General features: G+C 39.9%; 1 protein-coding gene across 2 annotated transcripts in view; it reads right to left on the bottom strand.

The window, feature by feature from the left end:
* Positions 1 to 24,577, bottom strand: part of mapk1 (mitogen-activated protein kinase 1) — a 40,871-nt gene that overhangs the window by 11,482 nt on the left and 4,812 nt on the right. For both annotated transcript variants that reach the window (XM_012865311.3, XM_021317940.2), the window contains exon 2: positions 768 to 950. In XM_012865311.3, the coding sequence (XP_012720765.1) occupies positions 768 to 950 (183 nt within the window). The remainder of the gene's footprint in view (positions 1 to 767; positions 951 to 24,577) is intronic.

The raw sequence follows: 24,577 nt of genomic DNA on the forward strand, positions 1-24,577 counted from the left end.
CCATTTGTACTTGAAACAGATAAAATACTAGAGCAACATCCTCCAGCCCCTCCACTATATACTCTATTTCTGGGGAGAACCCTCTGTAGGATAACTTAAAGAGCGCCGCTATGATTAGCACAGGATTATTTCATCCAACCCAGAAAATTATCGGCTTGGTGAAGTCTCTCGTCGTGCGTCTCTAGACGTTTCACACGTCAGTTTGGGTGAAAACTAAACTGGAGCGTTAACTTAAAAAGGTAATTTATGTTTGTGAGGCAAACTTTAGACTGTAGCTGTAAAAATGTGCGTATTTCTTTAATCCCTGCACAGCACCACTGCATCTTTCCCTCCTTGTTAGCGTAGGGTCAGCACATGTTGGATTTTTTTCCAGGTTCGTCATATTTCATTTTTCAAAACAGCTTTTAAATTTAGAGTACAGAACCAAGTGTGCGACACTTTCTGAGGTTAAAAAACTTCCCCTTAATCCAATAATTCAGCTGTAATAGTGGACTAGATTTGCTTCTTCTCATCACATTGATGCAGAATCACCCAAAGTCTCGATGCGGCGTTGTTGGGAAACAGTGAAGAGCGTCTGAGGCAGATACACGGTGACAGGTGGCCATTATGCAATAAAACACAAATGAACATCGCTGCTCAAACAGAACGCTGTGTGAGCGTAGAAAGTCTGGATGGTGCCTGAGATAAAAAGCACCCAATGCAAATATTACCCAGATAAACATCTTCAAAATGTGAGAACGCCACCATCAAACCGAGCGCTAGGATACACGTCCTTCATGTGGTCGATGACGGGCGCCCGGATGATGTCATTGATCCCGATGATGTTCTCGTGCTTGAAGCGCAGCAGGATCTTGATTTCCCTCAGGGTGCGTTGGCAGTAGGTCTGGTGCTCGAAGGGGCTGATCTTCTTGATGGCCACGCGTGTCTTGTTGTCACGATCATAAGCAGAGCTGGAAGATAAAAGGACGCAGAAAAGCCACAAGTTAGATTAAGAAGGACTGCTACAAATTTAACAGCATCTTTAATAACAATAGTTGATGCATGAAGCTGTGTGAGGTTTCTCATTCCTCTGGGATGACTCCTGGACTGTAATCTGAGCAGATGCCCATTAAAACATGGGATTGAGTGTCAGAACAAACTAGGGCTGCACAATTAATCGCTTTTGCAATATAATCACAATTCAAAACAAAAAATAAAAAATTGCAGAGTTCAGCAGTTTTTAGCTCTGTAACAATCAGTGAATCAGACGCGTCCTTTAGGTGTCAGTAAAATGTTTAAAGTGGGTTTGCTCCACATGGAGGGGAAGACAGTTGCAGCAGAGAGATAATCTAATTTTATTACTTGTTTTAGAGTTTATATAATCATACTGTTTTACCAGAAACTTTCAGGAATCTCACCACAGCATTAAGTTCTGGTTAATCAGTTTAATACATAGACCTGTTTGTTGGTTACACTTTATGTTCAACAAGGTTTGATGTCCAAACCAATAAAAAAGATGTTCTCTTGAATAATATTCTGATTAGTAAAAACATTAAAAAAGTTATTTGTAAACATGGACTATTTAAAACAACATCTTTATCTAGAGGCCATTTTTGTGGCCTGTGGTTAATGCAGAGAAAAGTTTAAATCTAATCGCAGTTATGGTTGAAATATATCGTAGTCAGAACACAATCATTTCTGCTCCGAGTTCAGACGCAGCGGCTCTTTTAGCCCCTGATCTGCACAGCGATGAAAGACTGATTTGTTGTTTGTATATGTTTAAAAAGACATAATAAATTTAACTGCCCCCCCCCCCCACAAAAAAAACGCATTAAATCGCAATCTTAAGATATAGAAAAAAAAATCGTTCAGCTCTAGAACAAAGCCAGATTCTAGTTAGAGTAAAATTTGTCGTCATTTTGTATGTATATACATATTTATATACGTTTTGTTGTTGCTGTGTACAGCACTCTGGACAGAGGCATCTGTATTAAATGTGCTATATAAATAAAGTTGACATTAACAGATTTAGCAACAAAAACAAATAGTTGATTTTATGGCTGGGTACAAACTTATCATGCTTATCAATATTACACTGCAAAAAGGGAACCAAGAGTAACATTTTCTTTAACTAGTATACTTGTCCGTTATTTGAGCATTTAAGTTTAAATTATCTGACAATGGAATAACATTTTTTGCACTTAAAATAGGATTAATTCATCTCCATCATCTTATTACAAGTGCAGTATATCTAATTATCTCATTTTAGGGATCAAAATACTTTTTTTTTATTGGCAGATAATCTTATTTAGCTGCTCAAATCAATGACAGATACACTCATTTCCAGAAAGTTTTACTTTTAGTTCCCTTTATACAGCACACTTTCACCGTGTTTAGTTGTGCAGAAAATATGCAAAACACGCAATTACATAGTAGCTTTACTTAGCTTTCCTGTAGCCAACTACAGTTTATTTCCTGCACATATTGTTTTTAAAAAGTAAAAAGGTACATTTGAATATACGTTTCTAAACAGAAAAATAAAACAAAAAATAACTAAAGTTATTTCTAAGGAGACGAGTTTCTGAAGAGGCCGTCAGTCGCTGAGCTCGGTGACAAACTTCCTTCCTGTGGTTTGCTGCTGGAAAGCTTTAATGTAAAAACTATATCAACAGGAAACGTCAGGTTTCAATCTGCAGCGCCTTCGCACACAAACTACTAAGGTACTGGTAACTAGTTTTTAACAATACTGACCAAATGCCTGAATAAGTACAGCAACACGTTTGTTTTGCTTTTACAGCATAAACTTTAATCACCCCCCTAAAAAAATTAAATAAAAAACACAACAAAAATCTGCAGGGGAATTAAACTAATAATTTAACAGTGAAAGAGAGCTGGGAGGGCGAGGGAGGTCAAACACCAGAGAAGAAAGAAAGAGTTTGTATTCTTTAGCAGCCATTCTGAGTTCAGCTTTATCCTCTGGGAGATCTGTGATTTCTGCTGACTCTGCATGCGCCGGCTTTTTGTTGCAAAACTGCAGCAACAGCAGATTTTTCTTCCCCAAAACGAGCCCAGCTTGTTTTTAAATGACTTAAAGTGTCGTACACCTTCAGCCAAGCTAAACACCACAAAACAATAATGGTTTATTTTTCCGTGTGTACAATGGGCCGAGGAGAGAAAGGTTTGATTCAGGAACCGAAACTTTTATCTCACGCTGAACCTCGGTGGTTTGCACTCAGATACTTTCTCATTTTAAACTACTTTTAAATTCCCACGCTATTGTTTAAACAAAAAGGTCCAACGAGCTCCACACAAACCCCAAAAGCAAACTCAGTTACATCTAAAATTAGAATCTCAAAAAAAAAAAAAAAAAGACATTTTAGCAATGAAGTCCTTTAAGTTGAAATTAATTTTATAGACAGATTACACAGTTATACATTTTAAAATCCTGTTTTTTAAGAACATTAAAATGTATCTTAAGGCTAATAACTAATTTCTAATGTGCAGCTATCAGCTTACTGAGAATTATTTTCATATAATGTACTTTATATGTCGTTGGGCCATGTTTGCATGCTTTACTGCATCGACACTTGGAGTTGTACTTAAATTATAAATTATAAATCTCTTTAATGGGCTTTGCCTCACAAACTTCGCAAATTTGCAGTTAACCCAGTTTATCTTAACCCTGCCAGTACTTTTTCCTTCCACTCAACTTTCCATTGATATTCAGGCAGTATTTGTGGCTCATCCATTCCTTTTTTCTGGGACAACCATCAGGTCAGCAGTCAGCTCAATGATTTGCATCATGATATCATAAAATCCTTTACTTCTTTTATGTAAAGATGTCAATTTTACAATAAGCTAAATTTTAAGTTTTTGTTATCAGCCATGATGAAAATGAACAGAAATAATAAAAACAAAATGTATCATTGTGTGTTTGGAACCGATGACTTTCACTTAATAAATTGAATTAGTGAAATAAATTAACTTCCTGATTATTTTGCATTTATTGAGATGCACTTGCTGATATTTTCCATTATGTATACGTGCAGTTATAAGGTTCTAGGGTTATGTGGCCAAACTGGCTGCTGACCTACAACCACTGCATGTAAACGCCTTCTGCAGACCTGCAGCCGTCTGTTGCAGTCGCTCTACCAGAGAGAAGATTGTGCAACGCTGCAGCACTTCAACATAACAGACATGGAGAGGTTGCAATGTTTATGGTTTCCCAACATCCCAGAGCTTCATCCTTTACACCCAGCCAAGCACGGTTTTATTTCTGCATGTTACAAGCAACGCTAATGTCTGTAAAAAAACACCCACACAATAGGACAAAATAAGAAACGAGTTGCTATAGCGATGGGGGTGTAAGGACGAAAATGTAAACAGTGTGCCAGCCTGCTGCAAGGGAAATATGAGCGGCCTTCCTTTCTACTCGCTCCAGAGGAATGTGTGTGTGTGTGTGTGTGTGTTACTGTGTGTGTGTGTGTGTGTGTGTGTTACTGTGTGTGTGTGTGTGTTACTGTGTGTGTGTGTTACTGTGTGTGTGTGTGTGTTACTGTGTGTGTGTGTGTTACTGTGTGTGGGAGGAAAGTAAATAGTTTTCCATGTAACTCTTCTACTCGAGCAGATGCCCTCGTGTGCAGGCCGCAGCTGAAATCTGGATCGGAAGACGGTCAGTTCAGCTCGCTGATTATTATAATTCAGAAGTGGTCAGAAGCGCAGTTTGGTAGTGATATAAGCACAATCTGCATAAGAAAGCTGCTCGTTTACTGAAATTGGGTGAATGTGGGAACTAATCTGTGCTGGTTAGGAAAAAAAAAAGCACTGAAAAGAAAAAAACCTGATTAGTTGATATTAAACGTTTCTTTAAAGTAATCAAATGATCCAAAATGAGCATGGTACTTGGCATGGTTAAACAACTCGTAGGAATTAAAGGCAAGAGCAGAATAAAACACTGGTAATGCACCGATTGATTTGCCTTTGATCAATAATCTGACTTTTTTTTTTTAAATTAGGTTTGACTGGTAATCAACATCAAATATGGAGAAACTTGGGCTTTTCCCCACATTTATTAAATGCATCCGAATTGAAAACCTGGTTTGTGGATGACCAACCTGCATTTTCTTTCAGGCACTTTATCGTTTAGCTTAATTGTAATTTCCTGTTGAAACTAAAACAGAAATGGTGCGTTTATTGGTAGCAAGTAATACGAAGGAGTTACATCACATTTAATGTCTTTTCAATAAGAGCCCAGAGAAAGTACTGCAGTGACCAGAATTAGAGAACAATGCCTCGCCGTACCTCCCCCACCTGCTGCTGTGCACTGACGGTCAGCTGGCTAAAAGAAGGAGGAAAGATCAAACCAAACACTCAGCTCATGGTATACGTTTGGGTTTTAAATCTTTGTCTTAGTAACATGATATTCTGAGAATATCTTTAAACCCTCTCCCCAGTAACACTGTCCAGCTCATGGTTGGGGGTCCTGGTGCCAGGCGGGATATCTGACCCTAGCAGGGCGTGGCCAGAGAACCCCCAACGGGAGGCCGTCTGGATCAGATGTCCAAACCATCTCAACTGACTGCCTTTAATGCAGAGAATCAGCGGCTCTTCTTTGAGCTCCGCCTGGGTAACGGAGCTCCTCGCCCCATCACTAACATCTGGTTTATGCTCCGTGTTCCTCCGCTTGGCTAAACGTTTCTGCTCCGTGCAGCTGGGGAAATTCCTAACTACGCGGACAGTTTAGTGCAGGAAACCACGGAGCACCGTGATCAACAAATCGTTATTTCCAGGTCAGATATAGCCCTCACTCTTGGAAGGAAGAGGCTTTAAAAATGTTGGAAACAAATTTGTTTTCTAATTTAAAAACTTGTGGTGGGCGGGGCTTAGGAGCACAACGCTGCCCCCTATAGTCCAGGAGGGGGGGGGGGGGGTCGGCAACCCACGGCTCTAGAGCCGATGCGGCTCTTTAGCGCCCCCCTTGTGGCTCCGTGGAGCTTTTTTAAAAATGTGTGAAAATGGAAAAAGATGAGAAGGAAAATATATTTTCCATTTTAGCGTGTTTTCTGTAGCAGAGGAAACCCCGAGACAAACATTCTCAATGTTTTCCAATGATGAAAAATGTGTAGAATACATATTACATTTCAAAATATCTGTCAACGGAGATTTGCGTCATAAGGTGCGGCGCATGTTTCTTGCAGCTCGGTGTAGCACCAGGCGGGTCGCAGTTGTAAACAAACCGGTGGATGTGTGATGAGCCAAGGATCCCAAAGAGAAAAAGAGAAATATAGCTGAGGAGAACAGAGTTCTTGGACCGAATCATTTGCTTTCATTGGCGATATCATAGTAAATTAGGCCATTTCTGCCCTGCAGAAACAGCAGAAGACACGTTATGACAGTTACTGAGGTCAGTTTATTTAGTTTACTGTCAATTTGTCCAACAGTAAAGCAGAGGGTATTTCTTGAGGAAGTGCAAAAGTACAAAGAGGTGAGTGTGTTTTACGACAGCGTGGGTTGGCTGAATGGTCTGAACGGCTCAGCCTTATCAGCAAAGTCTCGACAGAACTCGACTTTTGCACCTTAGGCCACAGCCGAGGTTATGGATTTAAATTCCCCTGATTAACGACAGGAAGTGGACTGAAGCAGCGTAATGCTCCACAGTGGTGCAACCTGTTTGACAGAGATGCAAATAAACCCCCCGTCCTTCGCTTTCATCCTAAATGCATCAAGATGGTGGCTGACAGAGCTACAAGCAATCCAATGGTGAATGGAAAAGAATCGAAAGAAAACATTTTTATTTGCCTTTTATCATGTTTAAAAACCAGGGCTCCTACATATCCAATCTAAATCTTCTAGAAATTTGGTTAAAAAAAACAACAACCCGTCTACATGCAGAAAAAGCAGCAAAACCGACCATATTGATATTTGTTAATCTTAATTGTCTCTGCCTGTGTGAACCAATGAAGACATTTTTAATCAAATTTTAATCCATCTCTATGCTCGGTTTCTTTGTTACCGCGTAGAAACTCACATCTATGCATGCCAACATGAAATCTGGCGTCATCGTCAGTCTGGGTAGGATCGTGCAGATCAGACTGTACTGTGAAAATCTTTAAAGCACATTTAATAAACAAACAGCTGCTTATTCTTGTGTCGATTCACACCCATTCCATCTTTAAAGAAAAAAACCCCCAAAAACTCTTAATTGTGACAAGATGTACAGTTTAAAGAGATTATATTTGGATGCTTTTCGTCTTTTCGTCTATTTTTTTCTGAGCATGCTTAGTGTTTAGAGACGAGCCCTGGGTGAGGGGAGGAGGGGGGGGGGGGCGTTTCTATGGCAATAAGAATGCAAGGCTTTCTCCTCTGCTGCTGCAGCGGCGTTATGCAACAGGACAGCAACAAGGATGATGTTAAAGAGGCAGGGTTAGTGAAGCTCATGGCGTACGCATGGGTGCAGATATGAACGCTCGGCTTTAAAGGCTGGATTCAGATAACACATCGGCCCCCCTTTCCACCAAAAGGCTGAAATACCTGAAATCTTTTGTGCCGTTTCCCTTGACTTGTGTCTGAAAGCCACGTTAAATTTAAATAAAAAACAACAACAAAGAAACACCATAATTTGGTATTGTGGAAGTTGTGAAGAAACTGCGCTACACCTCCAGTCCAGCGAGTGGCAGCAATACAATCTAGGGCTGGACGATATAGAAAAAAAGCATATAGATTAAATAGAAATAATATTGATCAGTATCGATTATCAATAAATTCAAAGCATATTTTAAGCGCCACCCTGGTCATTTTATGCTGTTTAGCGACTTATTTTTAGATACAGAACACACAAACACTGAATTTACACTTGATTTAACCGACTTTTTACCAAACTACAAGTTTTTGAAAAACAAAAATAAAACGTGTGCTCTCTGAACTCTTTAAAGGGGGCGGGGCTTCCTTGGTCAGTGTATGTGATTGGTTGGGAGGATGTAATGACTAATAACCTAAAATGCAGGAAATTGATGAAGGAATGAAGGAAAACTGTTGTTCTATTTAACTTTTTATTGACCGTTTTTTTTCCCTATCATCGATATAAGTCTATCGATCAATATATATTGATATTGAATTATCTAATAATAGAACCAAACACCAAGCATCGCCGGACTGAGAATGCGGTATTCCGTCATTTTTCACTAAACAAGAGAGAACGCACAACTGGCATATCGCCTTCTATCTTTGGTTTAGAATATAAGAAGTACGCTTAAATATGAATCTCAAAGTAGAACACAAAAACATGCAGCTAAATATGGCTGCTGAGCAGAAGTCAAAGCATTGCAACAAAGAATCCACCAATCACTGTTGCTCAGAAGACCCTTTGAAATCTGAAAGCGAGGACCCGGGAAATGGAAATTAGTCGGTAAATTTGCACTGAAATCCACTGTAATAGTCTCTGCAATGGAAACGGGGCCATTATGGGTGGTGTGCTGTGTGAGGAAAGTGATCCAAGTTTACTATGAATAAAACAATAAGTCCTTTAATTTCTTTCTGACAATGTTACTGGCAAGGTGCGATCTCGCACAAAAAAGGTTTTTCCTCTCACTTTGATCTGCACAGCTGAAGACTAAGACAACGCATGATAACCAAGCATGCACCGGAAAGCTTGTTGTCTTAACCGTAGTAAAATGCAACCTTCTACAACTACTGACGTCAACTTAAAGTAAATAAATAAAGATAACACTGAGCTAGGGAGAGACGAACACCTCACAACGCATAATCCAAAGATTTTAATTTCATTGATGTGAAAGAAATCAAGTTGTGCTGAAAGAAAAAAAAAAAGCTGTGAAGAAACTTCAGAGGAAGTGACTTAAATGATGAAACTTTCCCTGCTTGCGCCGCGCACACGGCAGACACCGAGCTGTCGCATTCACTCGTTTATCGCCTGATTGTGGTGCAACGATTCTGTAACAGGTCAAAGTCTGCCTTTATATCACGGTCAGAGAGTATTTACAGATAACACCTCAACATTAACCGCATTAGAAATAACAAAAGCTGCACAACTCTACTATTTAAAAGATTTATTGAGAAAATAAAGAGCAGAGGAGGTGATGCTACTTCATTTTTACACAAATAAGGCAAAGATGCTGGTGTTTTTTTAGAGATGCATTTTGTAGATCCATGGATTTGTAGCAATTAAAAAGTTACTTTGCTTCTTAGTCTACTTGGTTAAACTCAAAACAAATCATGATAAAAACATACTGCTCCTCTAAAGTTGATATATTAAAAAGGTAACTTCTTTAATAAGTCAGATTCCAGGGACAGAGGAGAACGAGAGCAGGAACAAAACTGACCAATCCCTGCCCTTTGGACCGACAGCAGGGATTGGTTAAAGTTTTTACAGACCTGCAGCTCCCACAGATCTTTTAACCTCCTCCTTTTGAACACAAAGTATTGACTACTGTCAGGATGGAAGGATAATTTTACCCAGGATAACAAAAAGTGGTTCTGAACAGGGTTACCAACTGTAGCTTTAATTGACCACTCGTTAATCAATCTACCAATGCTCATAAGCGACGCAGGTAAATGTTTAGGGGCTGGTTATCTGCACCAACGTGTAAAAAGCTGCAGTGACTTTTCAGCCTGATCAACCATGCAGTGACGGAGAAATAAAGAATCTCACCAACTTTATGTACTTTGAAAGCCTTTCAACTTTTCCATCAACAACTTTATGTTAAAATTAACCATAGGAATCAATGTCACTTGTCATTTACTGCATCAGAAGCTTGGCATTAGATTGTGAGACCACTTTAAAACTAAAATCTACAAAATACAGCAAATATAGTGTTAGGACAAAAATACATTCTCATGTTAAGCATCTCACCTAAAACTTCATACTGAATGAAAATGCATGGACTCTTAACTCCCATCCACAGTGAAAACAGTTTTACTAGAAGGCTAAAGCTGCAATCACAATAGAGCTTTAATATATTCTTAATTACTCTTTTTGTTGTTGTTGTTGTTTTTAGTGACAGAAAATCTGTCCACTGTAAAAAAGATGAGAATCAGCCTCAGATTAATCTTCCTTTTAAATGTGTAACGGTTCATAAATACATGCTTGTCCTGTTTTAGATGAACTTGAAACCAGAGGTGTTCAGTGCTGCGTTGTGAAGGTGTTTGTAAGTCTGTGCCTGCCTGTGCAAATCTTTCCAGTTGAGATATGAGTGTAAATAAAGAAGAGGGGAAATCTAATAGCTGCAGCGTTTAACCTGGACTTGCTTCATTTTGACTCATTTCTCACAGCGAGCACGTAGGTCATTAATCTGAAACGTTGACTTGGTTAGAAAATGAGACTCTAAAGAGTAAAATCAGAACAACACCTGGAAACGGTCTGATCTGAGCAGCAAAAAGATGAAAAGATAAATAAAAAGCAGCAAACATCTACTGTAGGAACACATTTGCACTTTAACTCCACAGCAGGACAAGCCTCAGAGGCACAAACTGTTTAAATACGGCCATGTTTCTATAAACTGCTTATTTATAAGCATTTCTGTCAGTTTCCATGTTCCCCGTATGCAGCTGCTCATCTGGATCTTCTAACATTTACAGATTCCAGCATGAGCAACATCTGTGCTCCACCCGGATGGTGTTGATGTGGCACATTTACAAGACAAACCTTTAATATTTCTAAAAAAAAAAAAAGGCAGCAAAGAGAACCTATTTATACAAACCAGAGAGTAAATCAGGTCATTTTTTAGCAAGACTCGGCTGAACCCCAGAAAGCCGAATTCATTGGTACAAAGATGAACACGAAGTAAACAAGTCAACAAAAGAGCTAAAAATCGCCTCAACTGTGAGCATTTTACATTTTGTTTGTTGTTTGATAACGATCATTTTTTACCCAATAGTTCCAGGGCACTAGAATAAAATAGTGGAAAAAAAACAAACTAATAAATCAATTTGTCTACTTTCCAAATGAACAAATAGCCTGCTCATCAACCCAAAGTGATTTTTATTTATGCAACAATTAAGAACGCCGGTGTAAAAGGATTGTAGGAACTAAAGTTCTGCAGCGTCTAAATGTGCAGAACTTTGTTGTTAGACGAAAATCTGGGTTTCTTCTTGCTTCAGCAACTCAACACAACTGTATTAAGTTTAGGCCCAAAAACAGAAAACGTGGGAAGATTAAAAGATTTATGAACCTGACACTCAACAGCACAGCATTAATACTGTATATTCTTCAGTTAAGGAATCAAGGCGCTGATTGTAGCTGTAATACTTTATCGGCTGGTTGTGCCGTTCTTTTTACGTCTCTCCCTGCAGGTAAAGATCAGCCTGAGGATGTTTTATCGTTCTCTCCTCTTTCTTGTTTTAGTGTCCATATAACATGAAATATTCCCTGCATTAATTATAGTAAAGCTACTTGCATGTATAAATCAAGCGGAGTACTATGGTGAAAGCAGTACGGCTCCGCTTGTGAAAGTAAAATCTGTTGGACCATTTTTGGCTTAAAAAAAAAACAAACAAACGAGTAAAGTCGAGTCAAATGAGGAGGTCCTCAGGAGAATATACACATGAGCAGACTTTAAGGAAACTGCAGCTTCTGCAAACATCTGCACAACGACAGCCAAGCCCATCAAAGCTGATGGACCAATGTGCAAATTTTCCTCAGCACCAGCTGACGGTTTGGTTTATTCCCCCTGACGAAAAGCACAGGACAGACAACCACCTTAGCCTTCATTTTCTTTTAACTCTTTAAACACCACCGTTTAAATCTCTCCGTCAGACCGTGGTGACGGAGCGCGCTCAGACTGCCACCAAAGCAGCCGAGCACTCGATTGTTTCGAGCGTTTAACTCGCAACCAGCGGGCTCGTCCCGGCAGCTGTGAGCGGCCAAATTACATCTTCTCCTGAATCACACAACAGGATTTCACAGCGCCGAGGCTCCTGTTCTCTGCCTGCCGCCCTCATTGGCTGCGAGGTGCTGGTACTGATGTCAGAGGGAGACGGGTTGCCATGGAGACCAGCGCCACGGCGGCATTTGGAGAGGACAGATCAGATGGCGGGATGAACCAGAGCATCCAACATGGCAAAGATAAATAAATAGGCAGGTCAAGTACTTATCCTCCAGATCAGAGGGAGAACAAGGAAAAATAATCTGGGTTTAGACTCAAAAGAAAAAGAAATCTGTGGTGAAAATTAAAATTTATTTCTTACAAAAAGCATCTTTTTATACCTGAAGTTAAATCAAAAGATAAACATGTGGCTAGCACAAGTAAAATAATTTTTTCCCCCACTGAAGATAAGATTTTAAACCTTTTATATTTACAGTTCCTTCAGCTTTGCCTTAAATTTAACCATTTACTGTTTGAGGACAAAGCTTTGCCTCACTGTCATTTCTAACATAAACCTTAAAATACAGTCACTATGACCGCGCTACGGGTCAAATCTGTTCTACAAACATATTGTTGCATAATATCTGTTTTTGTTACAAGAAAAACATGCCAAGGATACAAGTAAATTTGTTCCTTAAAGAAAAATTTTGGTCCCTTCCCATAAATTCTATAAAAAAATTAAATAAATGCAGCATTTTCAAAAATTTACCCCCCCCCCCCCCCAATTTAAATTTTTCTGCATTCCATGTTTTACAAAGTAAACGCGTCGTCTGAGAAATGTTTCTATGATAAAGCGCTTAAATTTGGGTTCATTTTCTGCAACGCTGTTTTACTTTTAATTAAGGCTAATGTGATCTAATGTTTTTGAGACGTCCAAATGTCTAAAAACTTGAAATCAAAGAACGTGTTTATCACTAAAGAACAGTCCAGGGATGGTACGGTGCAACAATATGGACTTAAAATCCAAACATTGTTCCCCAGAGTCTGTGGACCGTCCTCTCCTCTCTGCCACTGTGTTTTACAAACCCTCTATAACAACGTTTACCAGCTTTAGTCTTTTGTATCGTAAAGGTTTACGGCCACAACAAATCTTTACTAAAAGCACGTTTCTGCTGAGGATTAGTTCACAGAAAATCCGTCGCTTCCATTGCAGGAACCACGGACAAATCCCATTACCAGGGCAGAAGGTGACAAAGTTTTTTTTTTTTTTTTTAAAATGGACAGTGAAGTATAAGTGGAGTTTGGTGGTGGGATGAGCCAGAACGTTTCTTACCTGCAAGCAACATCTAACTTTATTTTAGAGCGGTCATGTGTTGATGTAACAAGACAGAAGCAACTAATGGTCTACACATTTAGTTCGTGATGCTGTGTTTTTCAGGAAGAATGTAGCTGTTTAAAACTGAAATGGCTGCTCGGTTTATGAAGAAATTGCTTAATTGCACAAGTGCTTGATTTTCAGAGACGTTTGTTCCCGTTGCGCTAACGCTTGTTACGTTCTCCATGAGAACAAAGTTTGTGTCTCGTAGTCGGGCTGCTAAAACACGGGGAAAAGTTTGCTTTGGCTCCGTCTATTCATTCTCACTGAAGATCGATCGGAAAAGCTCGCAGCAGCACGTTCAGATCACTTAAACCACCAGACGTGAACTGATATGAGCGACTGCAGCTCCACATTTCTGCTCCTCCAATCTAAACCCACTCATCCAAATCTTGGCCAATCACAGTACAGCAGCCGGACACCCATTGGGGGAAATAAACGTTCAGACGTGTAGAGACAAAAGCAGGGAGACCCTCCAAGAAAGGAGAGAGATCAAAATGACGTCATTCGCTGCAGGAGCGATAAATCGTCGGTTCTCTTGTAGCCGCCCTAACAGCTAGCTAGCGCTGCTAGCCCAGTGAGAGGTCCAGGCTCGCTATAATCCAAAAGAACGGCCGATTCCCAGCACATCGTTTTCTAACTCCTGCTGCCTCATTAACTTCCACTTACTGAGTTAAAGCTAAGCAGAGATGTAAGCAGTCAGATGAGCTTGAACAGTTCATGTGTTTATTCCAGTGTTTCAGGTTTTACTGTGGTATCGATTTATCCTTATCGTGAACATTTTCTTAGAAGAATTTGGGGTTTATCTTGACAACAATAACTTTCAATAAGTGAATCCCAGGTATTTAAAGCCCGGGACTTTCCGTGGAAAAGGTGCTCTGGATTTGGACATTTGGATTACAAATGCTTTTGAGTAAATAATTTAATTACTCTTCTGCTAGGAGGCTGTGTTTATTTGCTTTGTGGACAACAATAGACTATATTGTTACCCAACACCTACTAACTTACCAAACTAAACTGAATTCTTTAATCTATAAATGTTCTGTGGTTGCTAAAAAAAGTTGGATAATCAGAATAATTAGTCATTTAAGAACGTTGCCTAAAAATGTAACTTGTTGCTCTCTTATTAGGTAGGATAGGTTTTGAAATTAGTCCAAAAGGAAGAAGTGGTTTAAGTTCAGTGACAAATCAAAAGAAAAAAAAAAAAAAAGCTCCATGACGGAGAATGAACTTCATGATCATACATGGACAAAAGAATTGACTAGAAAAGGCTTTAGATGTACAGCTTTCCACAGCAGGGCCTCTTCAGCAGCGCTCCCAGTGATCTAACCGTTCCTGTGGGCGGGATGAACAGAGCGCGAAGCTACGGCGGCTCCTCGCTAACATCACAGGTGATGTGGCGTCCTGTGATTGTGTGCGGACTGGAGCGTTTGTCAAGAGGCTCAGAGCGCCGCCAATCTGAAGCGTCAGCCTCTGGAAACGTCACCATGAGCATCCTCCACTGCTAGCAAGAGGCTATTAGGAACCAAAATAGGCCTGCAGTGAGAAGCTCACAGTGAAAACACACATACTGCAGCAGAATCAGGTAGTTCTACTGGACATTCAAAGGGGGAATAAATCACTTCCCAACGGCTTTATGATTCCACGAAATAAAGATTATTTTTAAATCAGCAGAAGAATGTTGCATTACTGATAACTAAAATGATGATTCATGGTTTTCTGTGAAGTCTGACCCATGATTTGTTCTTTTTTTACTTTTAAACAAATCAGTACAAATTAAAAAAACAATATACCAGCTCTTTGACAAATATAAACATTTTTAAATTACCACATCCATTTATTCATCAAAACGTGTCCATAACTGTGATACAATTCTTAAAGAATTTTAAAAAGTGCATCAAAGTACAAAATGATGGTTGATATGTCAACAGACCAACTACAAACAAACAGCATTTCTTGATCTTATTGATGAAAAATATATTTTTTTTAAATGGCATTGAGCAGCAATCCTTGAAAAGAGTCGATTCCAAACAATAGTTGAATTGAGAACGAGCTGCTTGTTACTTTACCTAATTCAGAAGTAGGAATGCACAACATATAAAAACCCATTTATGATTCTGATAATATCACTATGACTATACGCAACATGCATATCAGAACTAACTGCCTACGGTCACTGAGAGTCTGCTGGTTATTTAAGTCCATGCATTCTGCCATAGGCAGAATAACCACCTGTATCACAAGAAGACTAAATAAAAAACACTTCTATAAAGATTGAGCAATTAAAATTTATTTTTCCCCCATCCAATACATTAAAAAGAAACTGCACAAACAATAAGAACTGATTGGAATCAAAGTTGTTGTGTGTGTCTCTCTCGTATTTGTGTTTTATAATAAAGATTTATATCCAGTTCTCAGGGTTCTCTCTCTGGCTCAAAAGACAGCATTTAACATTTGTGACTAATATTTTAGCATACTCAATTTGCCATATATAACATTGATTAAAGTGAAAAAGAAAACATCCATGCAATTTATTAGAAGCTTAGAAAGAAACTTTGAAGATATATTTTGCTGACTAAACAAAGTGGTGGTGTTGGTTCTAAAATTAAAGTGTCTACTTAAATGTGCTAGACATCCGATTAAAGCCATAATGAAAACAAATTCATAAAATCAACATACCGTATTTTTCAGACTATAATTCTTCTTCAGTCAAAAAAGGCATCATAAGGAGGGGAAAAAAAACATAAGTTGCTCTGGAAAATTTCAATTAATATGATAATAGCATAATAATTCAAGTATATCCTCTTCACCTAGCAGCTCAGACAAATTAAGCGAGTAGCCTAATCAGATTTAAATCGGCCGTGTTGGACTTTGATACCAGTTCCATTTCTTTTCAAACTAGTGCGTCTCTGGCTCTCATGTTAACTTTGACCCGCCAGGCTGAGCGTCTTTTATTTTAATTGTGTCGTTGTTTGAGGGGAACATAAAACGGTCAGTAAAGTTCCCGCCTGGAAGAAAACCTCCAGGTCAACTAAGCTAACGCGCTAGCTGTCATTAGCTTGCTGCACACACCTCGCGCTTCCACTTCCCTGTTTCGCAAAATTGATTGTGCGATTAATTGATTAATTGATTATCGAGACAGGCCTTCTCATGTCCCTAACCGGTCCAACATGCTTGAATCCAGCGGCTGAAATGCAAACAGACATGTTATCCACAAACGGACATGTTCTGCTACTGACCCAGCTACTGCATTCAGGTGATTTAGAAACACTTTCAGCCCTCAAAGACTGAAGTCTGACACCTGAGCACTGAACACGCCCAACGTTGATTACTGCCAGACCTAAAGAAACAAGAAACCACTGAAACAGAAGCTGTCTGACTAAATCAAGTAGGGGCAACAAATCATGTCCGGACTAATTCAATTAAAAAAAAAGACATAATATTAATTTCCATCCATCGGTCTGGAAAGAGTTCCGGAGTAGTTTCTTAGGGTTGGTATACAGTGAACCAAAGGGCGAGAAATCATTCAGAAAAGGAGAAAACTTGGCACTATGGTGAACCATTAGAAGTCAGCTGACCCAACAATTCATCCAGGAGGTCACAGAAGAAAAACATTTTAAGCACTGAAAGCCTGAGCTGCCTCAGCTAAGGTCAGAGTTCATTAATTATCAATTAAGAGAATGCCCCATATCTATTGCCAAAAAGAAAATATCCCAAAGACTTTTGGGAAAATATCCCGAGGACCAACAAGACAAAAGTGGACATGTTGGAAGGTCCTGTTACATCTGGCATAAAGCTAAATTATAAAGAGACATTTAAACACAGTGGCGGTAGCGTGACGGTCTGGGCCTGACTTCTTCAGGACAATCTGCCGTAACTGACCATGAACTGTGATGAGCGTGTCCCTCCATCAGATTGTGGCCTTAAGGCTCAAGAGCACTTCTGTTATTCAGCAGGACAATGAAAAGCTGTGGTTAATTGAACTTTATTTACTCTTTTTGGACCTAAAAGAAGTCGCTGATGATTAAAATACCTTCAATGTGGCCAAGGCTTAAAAAAAAAAAAAAAAAAAAAAAGAAAAATAAAAAAAAACTTCTGCAAAGAAGAGCAGGCCACATTTCCTCCACTGCCATGTAAACGACTCAGGGAAGGATTTGTTTTCACGCAGAGGCTGGAGGATCAGCAGAGATTTACTTTAAGTGTAAATTATCATTTGAAAACTGCTCAGGTTATCATTTTTCTAATACTGAGATAATCTGAAACGCTTGAGGGGAAAATAGCAACAAAAACAAATATTTCCCAGATCACTGGTAGATATAGAGCACCCATAATTCCTGTGCAAAAATAAAGAAAATTACTGGGATATTCCTTAATTCAACTTTAAAAGCATATGAATTTCCCCCCCCCCAAAAATGTGCAGCTTGACCTAATCATATTCTATTTACATCAACACAGCCAGTCAAGCAAAACTAAAATAAAGAAAAACACACAAACAAGTTCCAGGGCCCCAGGAGAGGAAAGACATTCTCAAAAACCAAACATGCATTGGGGAGAAAAAAAATAAAAAATGTTCTGCAGAGCGTCTGTGTAAGCTCTGCTAACCAGAGTGTGAACCATTTCTGACCACATCTGTCTGAGAAAAAAACAAAAAAGCAGAATAAAACAGACAAGGTGAGAACTGAAGTTTTGGTCCCATTTTCCTTGTTACCCCCGCGACCCCATGAGGGAGAAGCGGTTTGGAAAATGGATGGATGGCTGTGGTAACCATTTCTAGTCTAATTATTAGTTATCAACAAAGAGATGGGGGGGGGGGGGGCAGCACATCCAACACCTGACTGAACCGTTGTGAGATTTTCCAGGAAAAAACACTCAATGGGTTTACGGGGACAAAACAAATCAGGGTTGCTGCTGTGCTTTGAAAGGCCAACCCAAATGAAAGGCGCTATTCATCCTGTGGGTAGATCTGAAGGATAAAAACACGGGCATTCATAAGAACGTGTAACATGAACACCCGTCCTGGTTGTACGTGTTCATGTTCTCTTTCAGTCTGTTACACGCGTTCTGCTCAGCTTGGCGTGGCGCTGAGGACGCCGACACGGACCCGGCCATCAGGCCTGGTGACCCGCCACGATGGGCGGTCACACAGACGCCCTGCATCTGCATGACAAACTCTACCAGAAATTATTAAGATAAACAATAATACCGCTGTTTAGGACCATTTTAACCAATATAGTGAAAATTAGCACTGGGCGATAAACATAAAATATACCAACACTGACATTTATGACAATAACTGACGTTGTATTGTACTTTTATAAAAAATAAATAAAATTCCTAAAAAGTGGTTTCTATTTGTAGGCTATGGTCATGTCCCTTTAAGACGCGACGCTGTACAGTCTGTGGTCACATGACTCCGGGCCATTCTGTCTGAAACAAGGAGTGAAAGAGACGATATAGAAAACAGCATATCGATACACTAGAAATTATACTGATCGATAACAATAATTATCAAAACACAGATTTTAAGTGCAGCCCTGGACAGTTTATGCTGTTTAACCTGTTTTTAGATGCAGAATTAAAGAATTCAAACTCAACCTTAATTCAACCAAGTTTTTACCAAAATTGCAAGTTTTTAAAAAAGAAAAACATGTGCCCTCTGAACTCTTTGAAGGGGGCGGAGCTTGGTTCCTGGGTCTGCGTTGTGATTGGTTGGGAGGATGTAATGATTGTAATAATAACCTACATGGCAAGAATACATAAGGGAGGAAAAAAAAACTTATTCTATTGATCTATTGACCCTTCTTTTCTTATCAATCGATATAATCTGGTATTATCGTCCAGCCCTAGTTGAGAAAAAAGTCTAATATTTTAGCAGCGGTGGCGATAGAGCTGGTCGATGAGGAAGAGGAGCAGCTGTTAAGGACGTTGCAGCAACATCTGATCTGTGGTTCGGTCACACGATGAACCCGTACGTTGATCTGACTCTACATCACATCAATGACGAATGGAAACTGCGCACCAGAGTGTTAGAGGCGACTTTTGGTTCAGGTGCGACGCCGTCTTCATGGGACGTCGAGGAAGAGGCTCCAAAGTTAAAGCTGCCGAGCTGAACAGGTGGACAGAGGACGGAGACGGCCCACTGGTTGCTTGTTTTTCTCCCCTAGCTGGGAAAACTGCATTGGCTGATCGTGTTTTAGGAGCAGCTGCAAGTTTGTTGTACTGCAGCATTTTGTTGCTGCTGCTGTGGATCAGGTGAGACATACCAGCTCGTCCAGGTGAGATGGTTTACCCAGGTTCTTTGGTTTAAATCCGCCGCCGCGTTCGGTTCAGAAACCAATATATGCATTTTCCCAAATCTCAACTACCTTTTCACTGCCTTGCTACCCCCCCACTGTGCTCTCATCCTTCAGTCTGAGCTACGCAACGAGACCATTCGCCTGGCAAGTCCCCGACCCAAGAGTTACCCCCCCCCTCCCCCCCACGCTAAGGAAGCAAGCAGAGGAGGGGTGAGAGGAGACCGATGCACCAGAGAGAAACCTTCTGTCATCCAGTCTTGGTAGAAAGAGACGCAAAGAAACCAAAGATCCAAATGGATATTATGGCGCTCATTTAAAGATTTATCATGAGATTATTGGTTTTATTTTTGCCAACTGGACACATAGCAGCTGCATCTCTGTCTGCAGGTTGCAAGCCAAGCAGAACCACTGATCTTCAAGTGTCCTTGTAATCTGAGAGATGCCTTGCTCAGCAGAACCCGGGGCAGATGGGGTGGGGAGGACGACAACCCTGCTTGTATTTGAAGCCCTGAATAAATCTGAGTAAGAAGGAGCAGAGCTAATGTCTGAGCTGTTGACCAATGAACAACTGCTGCTGGTTTCAGCAATCCCAGCTCATCTGTGATCTCCACTGATCAGCAGATAGAGGAATCCATAAAGGATGCATCATAATTGAGGAAACATGATTTAAAAATAAACTGTCAGGGCCCCCCCCCCCCCCCCCATCCCACTTTATTTCCAGCTGAATCATACGTGCACCAAGTGCTGATGATCCCGCCCTGGATTGCTAAGCAGGAAATAAACATGACGGACATGTAGTTTTTTTCATATAGTATAGTAAACATATAGATTTTGTCTCTTAAACTGTTGTGCTAAAAAGAAAATCCCTGAATTTGTTTCTCACACACCTTCAATCACTAAGGCTACGTTCACAGAGCAGGGAAATACATCCGTCTGCTATGATGCGTTGTTAATATTGTCGGCTCCAGTTGCTCAACAGCTTTCTAAGAACAATAAGGAGAGACGATAGTATCCGTGTAAGGGGCGTGGCCTGAAGCCATTTTCTACAGTGGGTTAGGGCAGCAGCTGTGCCTGTGAGACAGCGCTGAGGGATAAGAAACTCTCACTGCTGCCACCGACTCCAGAACGATTGGTGCTTTTAATGTAAAGTCGCCATTATCACAGAAAAAGTCTCCAGACTTGTTGCTAGTTGCTCGCTTTTTGCAGGAAAGTCGCTAAATGTAGCAACAGCGATTCTAAATTAACAAATTCAAATTTCCAGATAACTGTAGAAGTGCTGAAAGCAAGTTCTTTTGAATCAAGAATAAAAAACACGTTTGTTTAGGATTTGGTTTTACTGAAACATTAGTTCATGTTTGTAGTCCAACTGTTTAATATTCTTTGAGTTTCCACTTTCCTGTGTTTTATTTTGTATATTTTAATCATGTAAAGCACTTTGCATTGTCTTTGTACTGAAATGTGCTATACAAATTAATTTGCCTTGCCTAAATGGACACTGGACCGTGTTCTCTAGTTTTCGGTCCTTCCTGAGAACAGCAGAGTACAGTAGACCATAGCTAGCTTTGCAGCCAGGCAGGAAAGAGCCGGCGGACACTGGGTTTTCAAAATAAAGGTAAATGCAACATTTAATGAGATTTACACACACAGCTTTACTTTGCCTTGGCATGATCAATTACATGTAGAGGAAACCCTGACATATAGATGGAAGGAAACGGTCAGAAAGACTAAAATAGAAGTATGGAGATAAACAACGATGGAAAGATACAGATGGAAATAGAAAGATTGACAGAAATATAGATATTAATTAATGATAAGAAAACTGTTTCCAACCCCGACAGCCCCCCCTCAACATTTGCTAGTTTTTTAGTAACTTTAATCAGTTTAACAGTCAATATAAATGCAGCATAATTCAAGGGGGACAAATCAGAACCAACTTTATTCACTGAGTCTACAAACAAGGAATTGTTCGTAGAAACCCAAACTTTCTTTCAGTTACTGCAAAACAAAAACGTCACCCTACAACATTTACCCTGAAATTCGTCTTATGCTTAACATAAAAGTATATTAAAAAAAACGGGACTTTTTTTAGATTGATTATTTGTTGGCCACTTAATTCTAACAATTTTCATCTTTGCTTGACAAAAAACATTTACAGCCGTCTGACTCGAGTCTCAATGCTGATGGCAGCCGCCTCTGACAAAATGCAGAGATGAAAAAGAGGGAGGGGGGGGGGTGGGTATTTATTGTGACTGATAGTCATTGTAACACTCAATAATATCACCCTTGGGTTTATTCATTTGTCCAACCTTTGTCTCATTCAGATCTAAGATCTCACTTTCCAACAGAGACCCGTTTAGATACAGAACATTTCTGAAACCACGCACCACCAACCAGGAACATGTGCTTTGAGACAAATGGGAAGGATCTTAAAAAAAAAAAAAAAATCACTTCATTTTTCTTCCTTTAGTCCACAGGGGAGAAAAATAACATCAGAAGTGGAAACAGCGGGTCAGACCTCATAACAGCCACAGAAAAAAGGAAATAAATCAGTCTTGACCAGAGAAAGTTATCCCACTACTTTCCCTGTTATCTCCTTTGCTAACCTGTAAATATCTCTACATAAATATCCCACATATGAATGTTGAATGAAATATATTTATATGAATGTTGGGACTTAATGTCACCTACCAGTTGAAGCTGTAGTAAAAACCCATTGAAGTCAGGCAAAATTAAACAATTTCTACAAGTTGCTCAACATCTTCATGTCATCAAAGACACATTTGTCTCCAAGCAACACAATTACACCCCCCCCCCCTTTTTTCTTTACAACAGTTTATAACCCATTCTGGATCTGAATCCACTTGGTCTGAAACAAAGAGGCTTTGCTGCAGATTTTGCAAGACAGCATGCAAGCCACGGCAAGTTGCTGCGTTGCTGCATGCGGCTCCCAGCAGAAAGCACTGTTGCAATAAAAGCAAATATAAGAAAGTTGAGGAAAAGTGAGACTCTTTAGTCTATTAATCTGCAATACTTAGACAATCATTACATGTCTGTTTTTTTTATTTATTTCTGCACATAATTTACTTGTGATTTTTCCACTGCGCCCTTTAACGACAAAGTTTCCACGTCTCCAAACCGACTAAGGTGGCTTAATGGAAATGCAACGGGTGAAACCCGAGAGAATAGAAAGAATGGTTTTTAAAAAAAGAAAAGAAAATTTCCGAACGTAGCCAGGGGACCTGAGTGAAATACGCGCTGCACCACTTTTGCAGGGCGCTGCACAAAGAAAAATGTCCAAGTGCTTGAAAACCACAGGTTTCAAAAAGAACAGTGAGAAAAGTGCGAGGAGGCCGAGGCAGACGCACTCTCACTCTCTGAGACCTCAGAGCACGCCGACGCGTCCCGGCTGAACAGAAACAGCGCCAGAGTACGCTAAGGAGTGGTTCTCCCCAACATGAATCATTACAGAACATTTCTAAAAGCTGGTCAAGCTTCACGACTCTAAACCCAGATCCAGCCTTCTCTCTTCAGGGAACGAGCCGACAGAAAGGAGCTCGTCTGCCAGCAGAGGCAACCTTAGCTCAGACTCAACGTTTCTACCACATTATGGCAGCAGCAGGAATTTTAACATAAATAAAATTATTCAGGTTATTCAGGTTTTCAGGAAGTATGGCCTACAAGTCATTTATTTTGGGAGATTGTCAAATCTTTCTTTTAAAAAGTTTATGTACGGGTTGCAAGGCGTCCTTCGCTCACACGTGCCCAGACGAGATCCACTGGATTAAAACATTCCAGAGATTCAAAGAGTGGCCGCAACACGCCCAGGCTTAAAGACAAAGGCCGTTTTTAAACAAGAAATATTTAAGTATGACCCAAAACTGCTTCCAGTTACAGAAAATACAATCACGCTGTACTTTGGTCACGGTAACTTTATCAACGTAAAACAAGAAGATCCGTCTGTTAGCCGCTGAAATGGTTAAAAAGGTAATTCTGTAAAACTGAAGTGATAATTAAAGGTGGACACAAACAAACTTCATCAAAAGGAGCTTTGAAATGTCAAAGTTTAGCATAAAAAAGGTGAACTAGGAGAGGATTCAGATGTGAACAGAGAAAACCACACGCCTGTCTGTTTATGTGTGAACAGAGGATGTTTAGCTGAGAACATGCAGACCATACATGTGGAGCATTTCTGAAGCTGAAGGTTTAAAACAAATGAGAAAACGCGTCCGTAACTTTGGTTATTAAACAAAAAACTTCAGCTGCAGGTCAGTTTGCTCCTTCATCCGTCCGTATCCACTCACCGTCATTTAGTTAATTTACTCCTTCCATTTTCTACACATTTAAACCACCGTTCCTTATTTATTTATTAAGTCAAGGCTTTCCATGAAACGGTGATGAATATTATTCAGAAGGAGACTCCTGTGCAGCACGACAGATTTCATTCTGAAATTCATGTTTTGCTGGAACATAAACTGGTTAGTTATTCAGGCTATCTGCTCCAGGCAGTCAGCTACTAAACAGACGTGTTGGTCACATGTCAACAGCTGCCGTCTTAAAACAATCTTATTCAAATAAAAGTGAAGGACGGCGCCCGTTTAGTTTCCTCATCACTGCCTTTTTCACAACTGGAAGTTTTTTCCAAGTTCGCCCTGGAGGTTTACTTATTAAAACTTCGGTCACCAGTAACCAGCCCATGCTGGAGGTGTGCCGCCTCTCTGCAGGTTCAGAGGAAAGATGGAAAAAGCGTTTTAAACCAGGATTGGATATTCAGGAGATTTGGGAGGAGAGAGATTCCCAGGAACAAACGGCAGTGTCAGAACCACCTGCTGCCCACCGGGTCGTATTCCCCACCACCATCCAGCTCAACATCCACACAAATATCCATTTAGAATTCCAAAAAAAAGGTAAAAAACAAAGCAACTGGACTTGTTTTCCGTAGTTGAAGACGTTTCGCTTCCTCTCCAGGAAGCTTTCTTAATTCAAAAAGTCTGGAGTAATGATGAGTAACAAGCTTTATACTACTGCCAAACAAAGGCCTGTAATGGCTTAGATAACATGCAAATTCAACAGAAACATCCATTATCCATTAAGAATAAACACTGCATCTTTAA

The sequence above is a fragment of the Fundulus heteroclitus genome, chromosome 12 (genome assembly GCF_011125445.2).
Source record: "Fundulus heteroclitus isolate FHET01 chromosome 12, MU-UCD_Fhet_4.1, whole genome shotgun sequence".
Taxonomy (NCBI): domain Eukaryota; kingdom Metazoa; phylum Chordata; class Actinopteri; order Cyprinodontiformes; family Fundulidae; genus Fundulus; species Fundulus heteroclitus.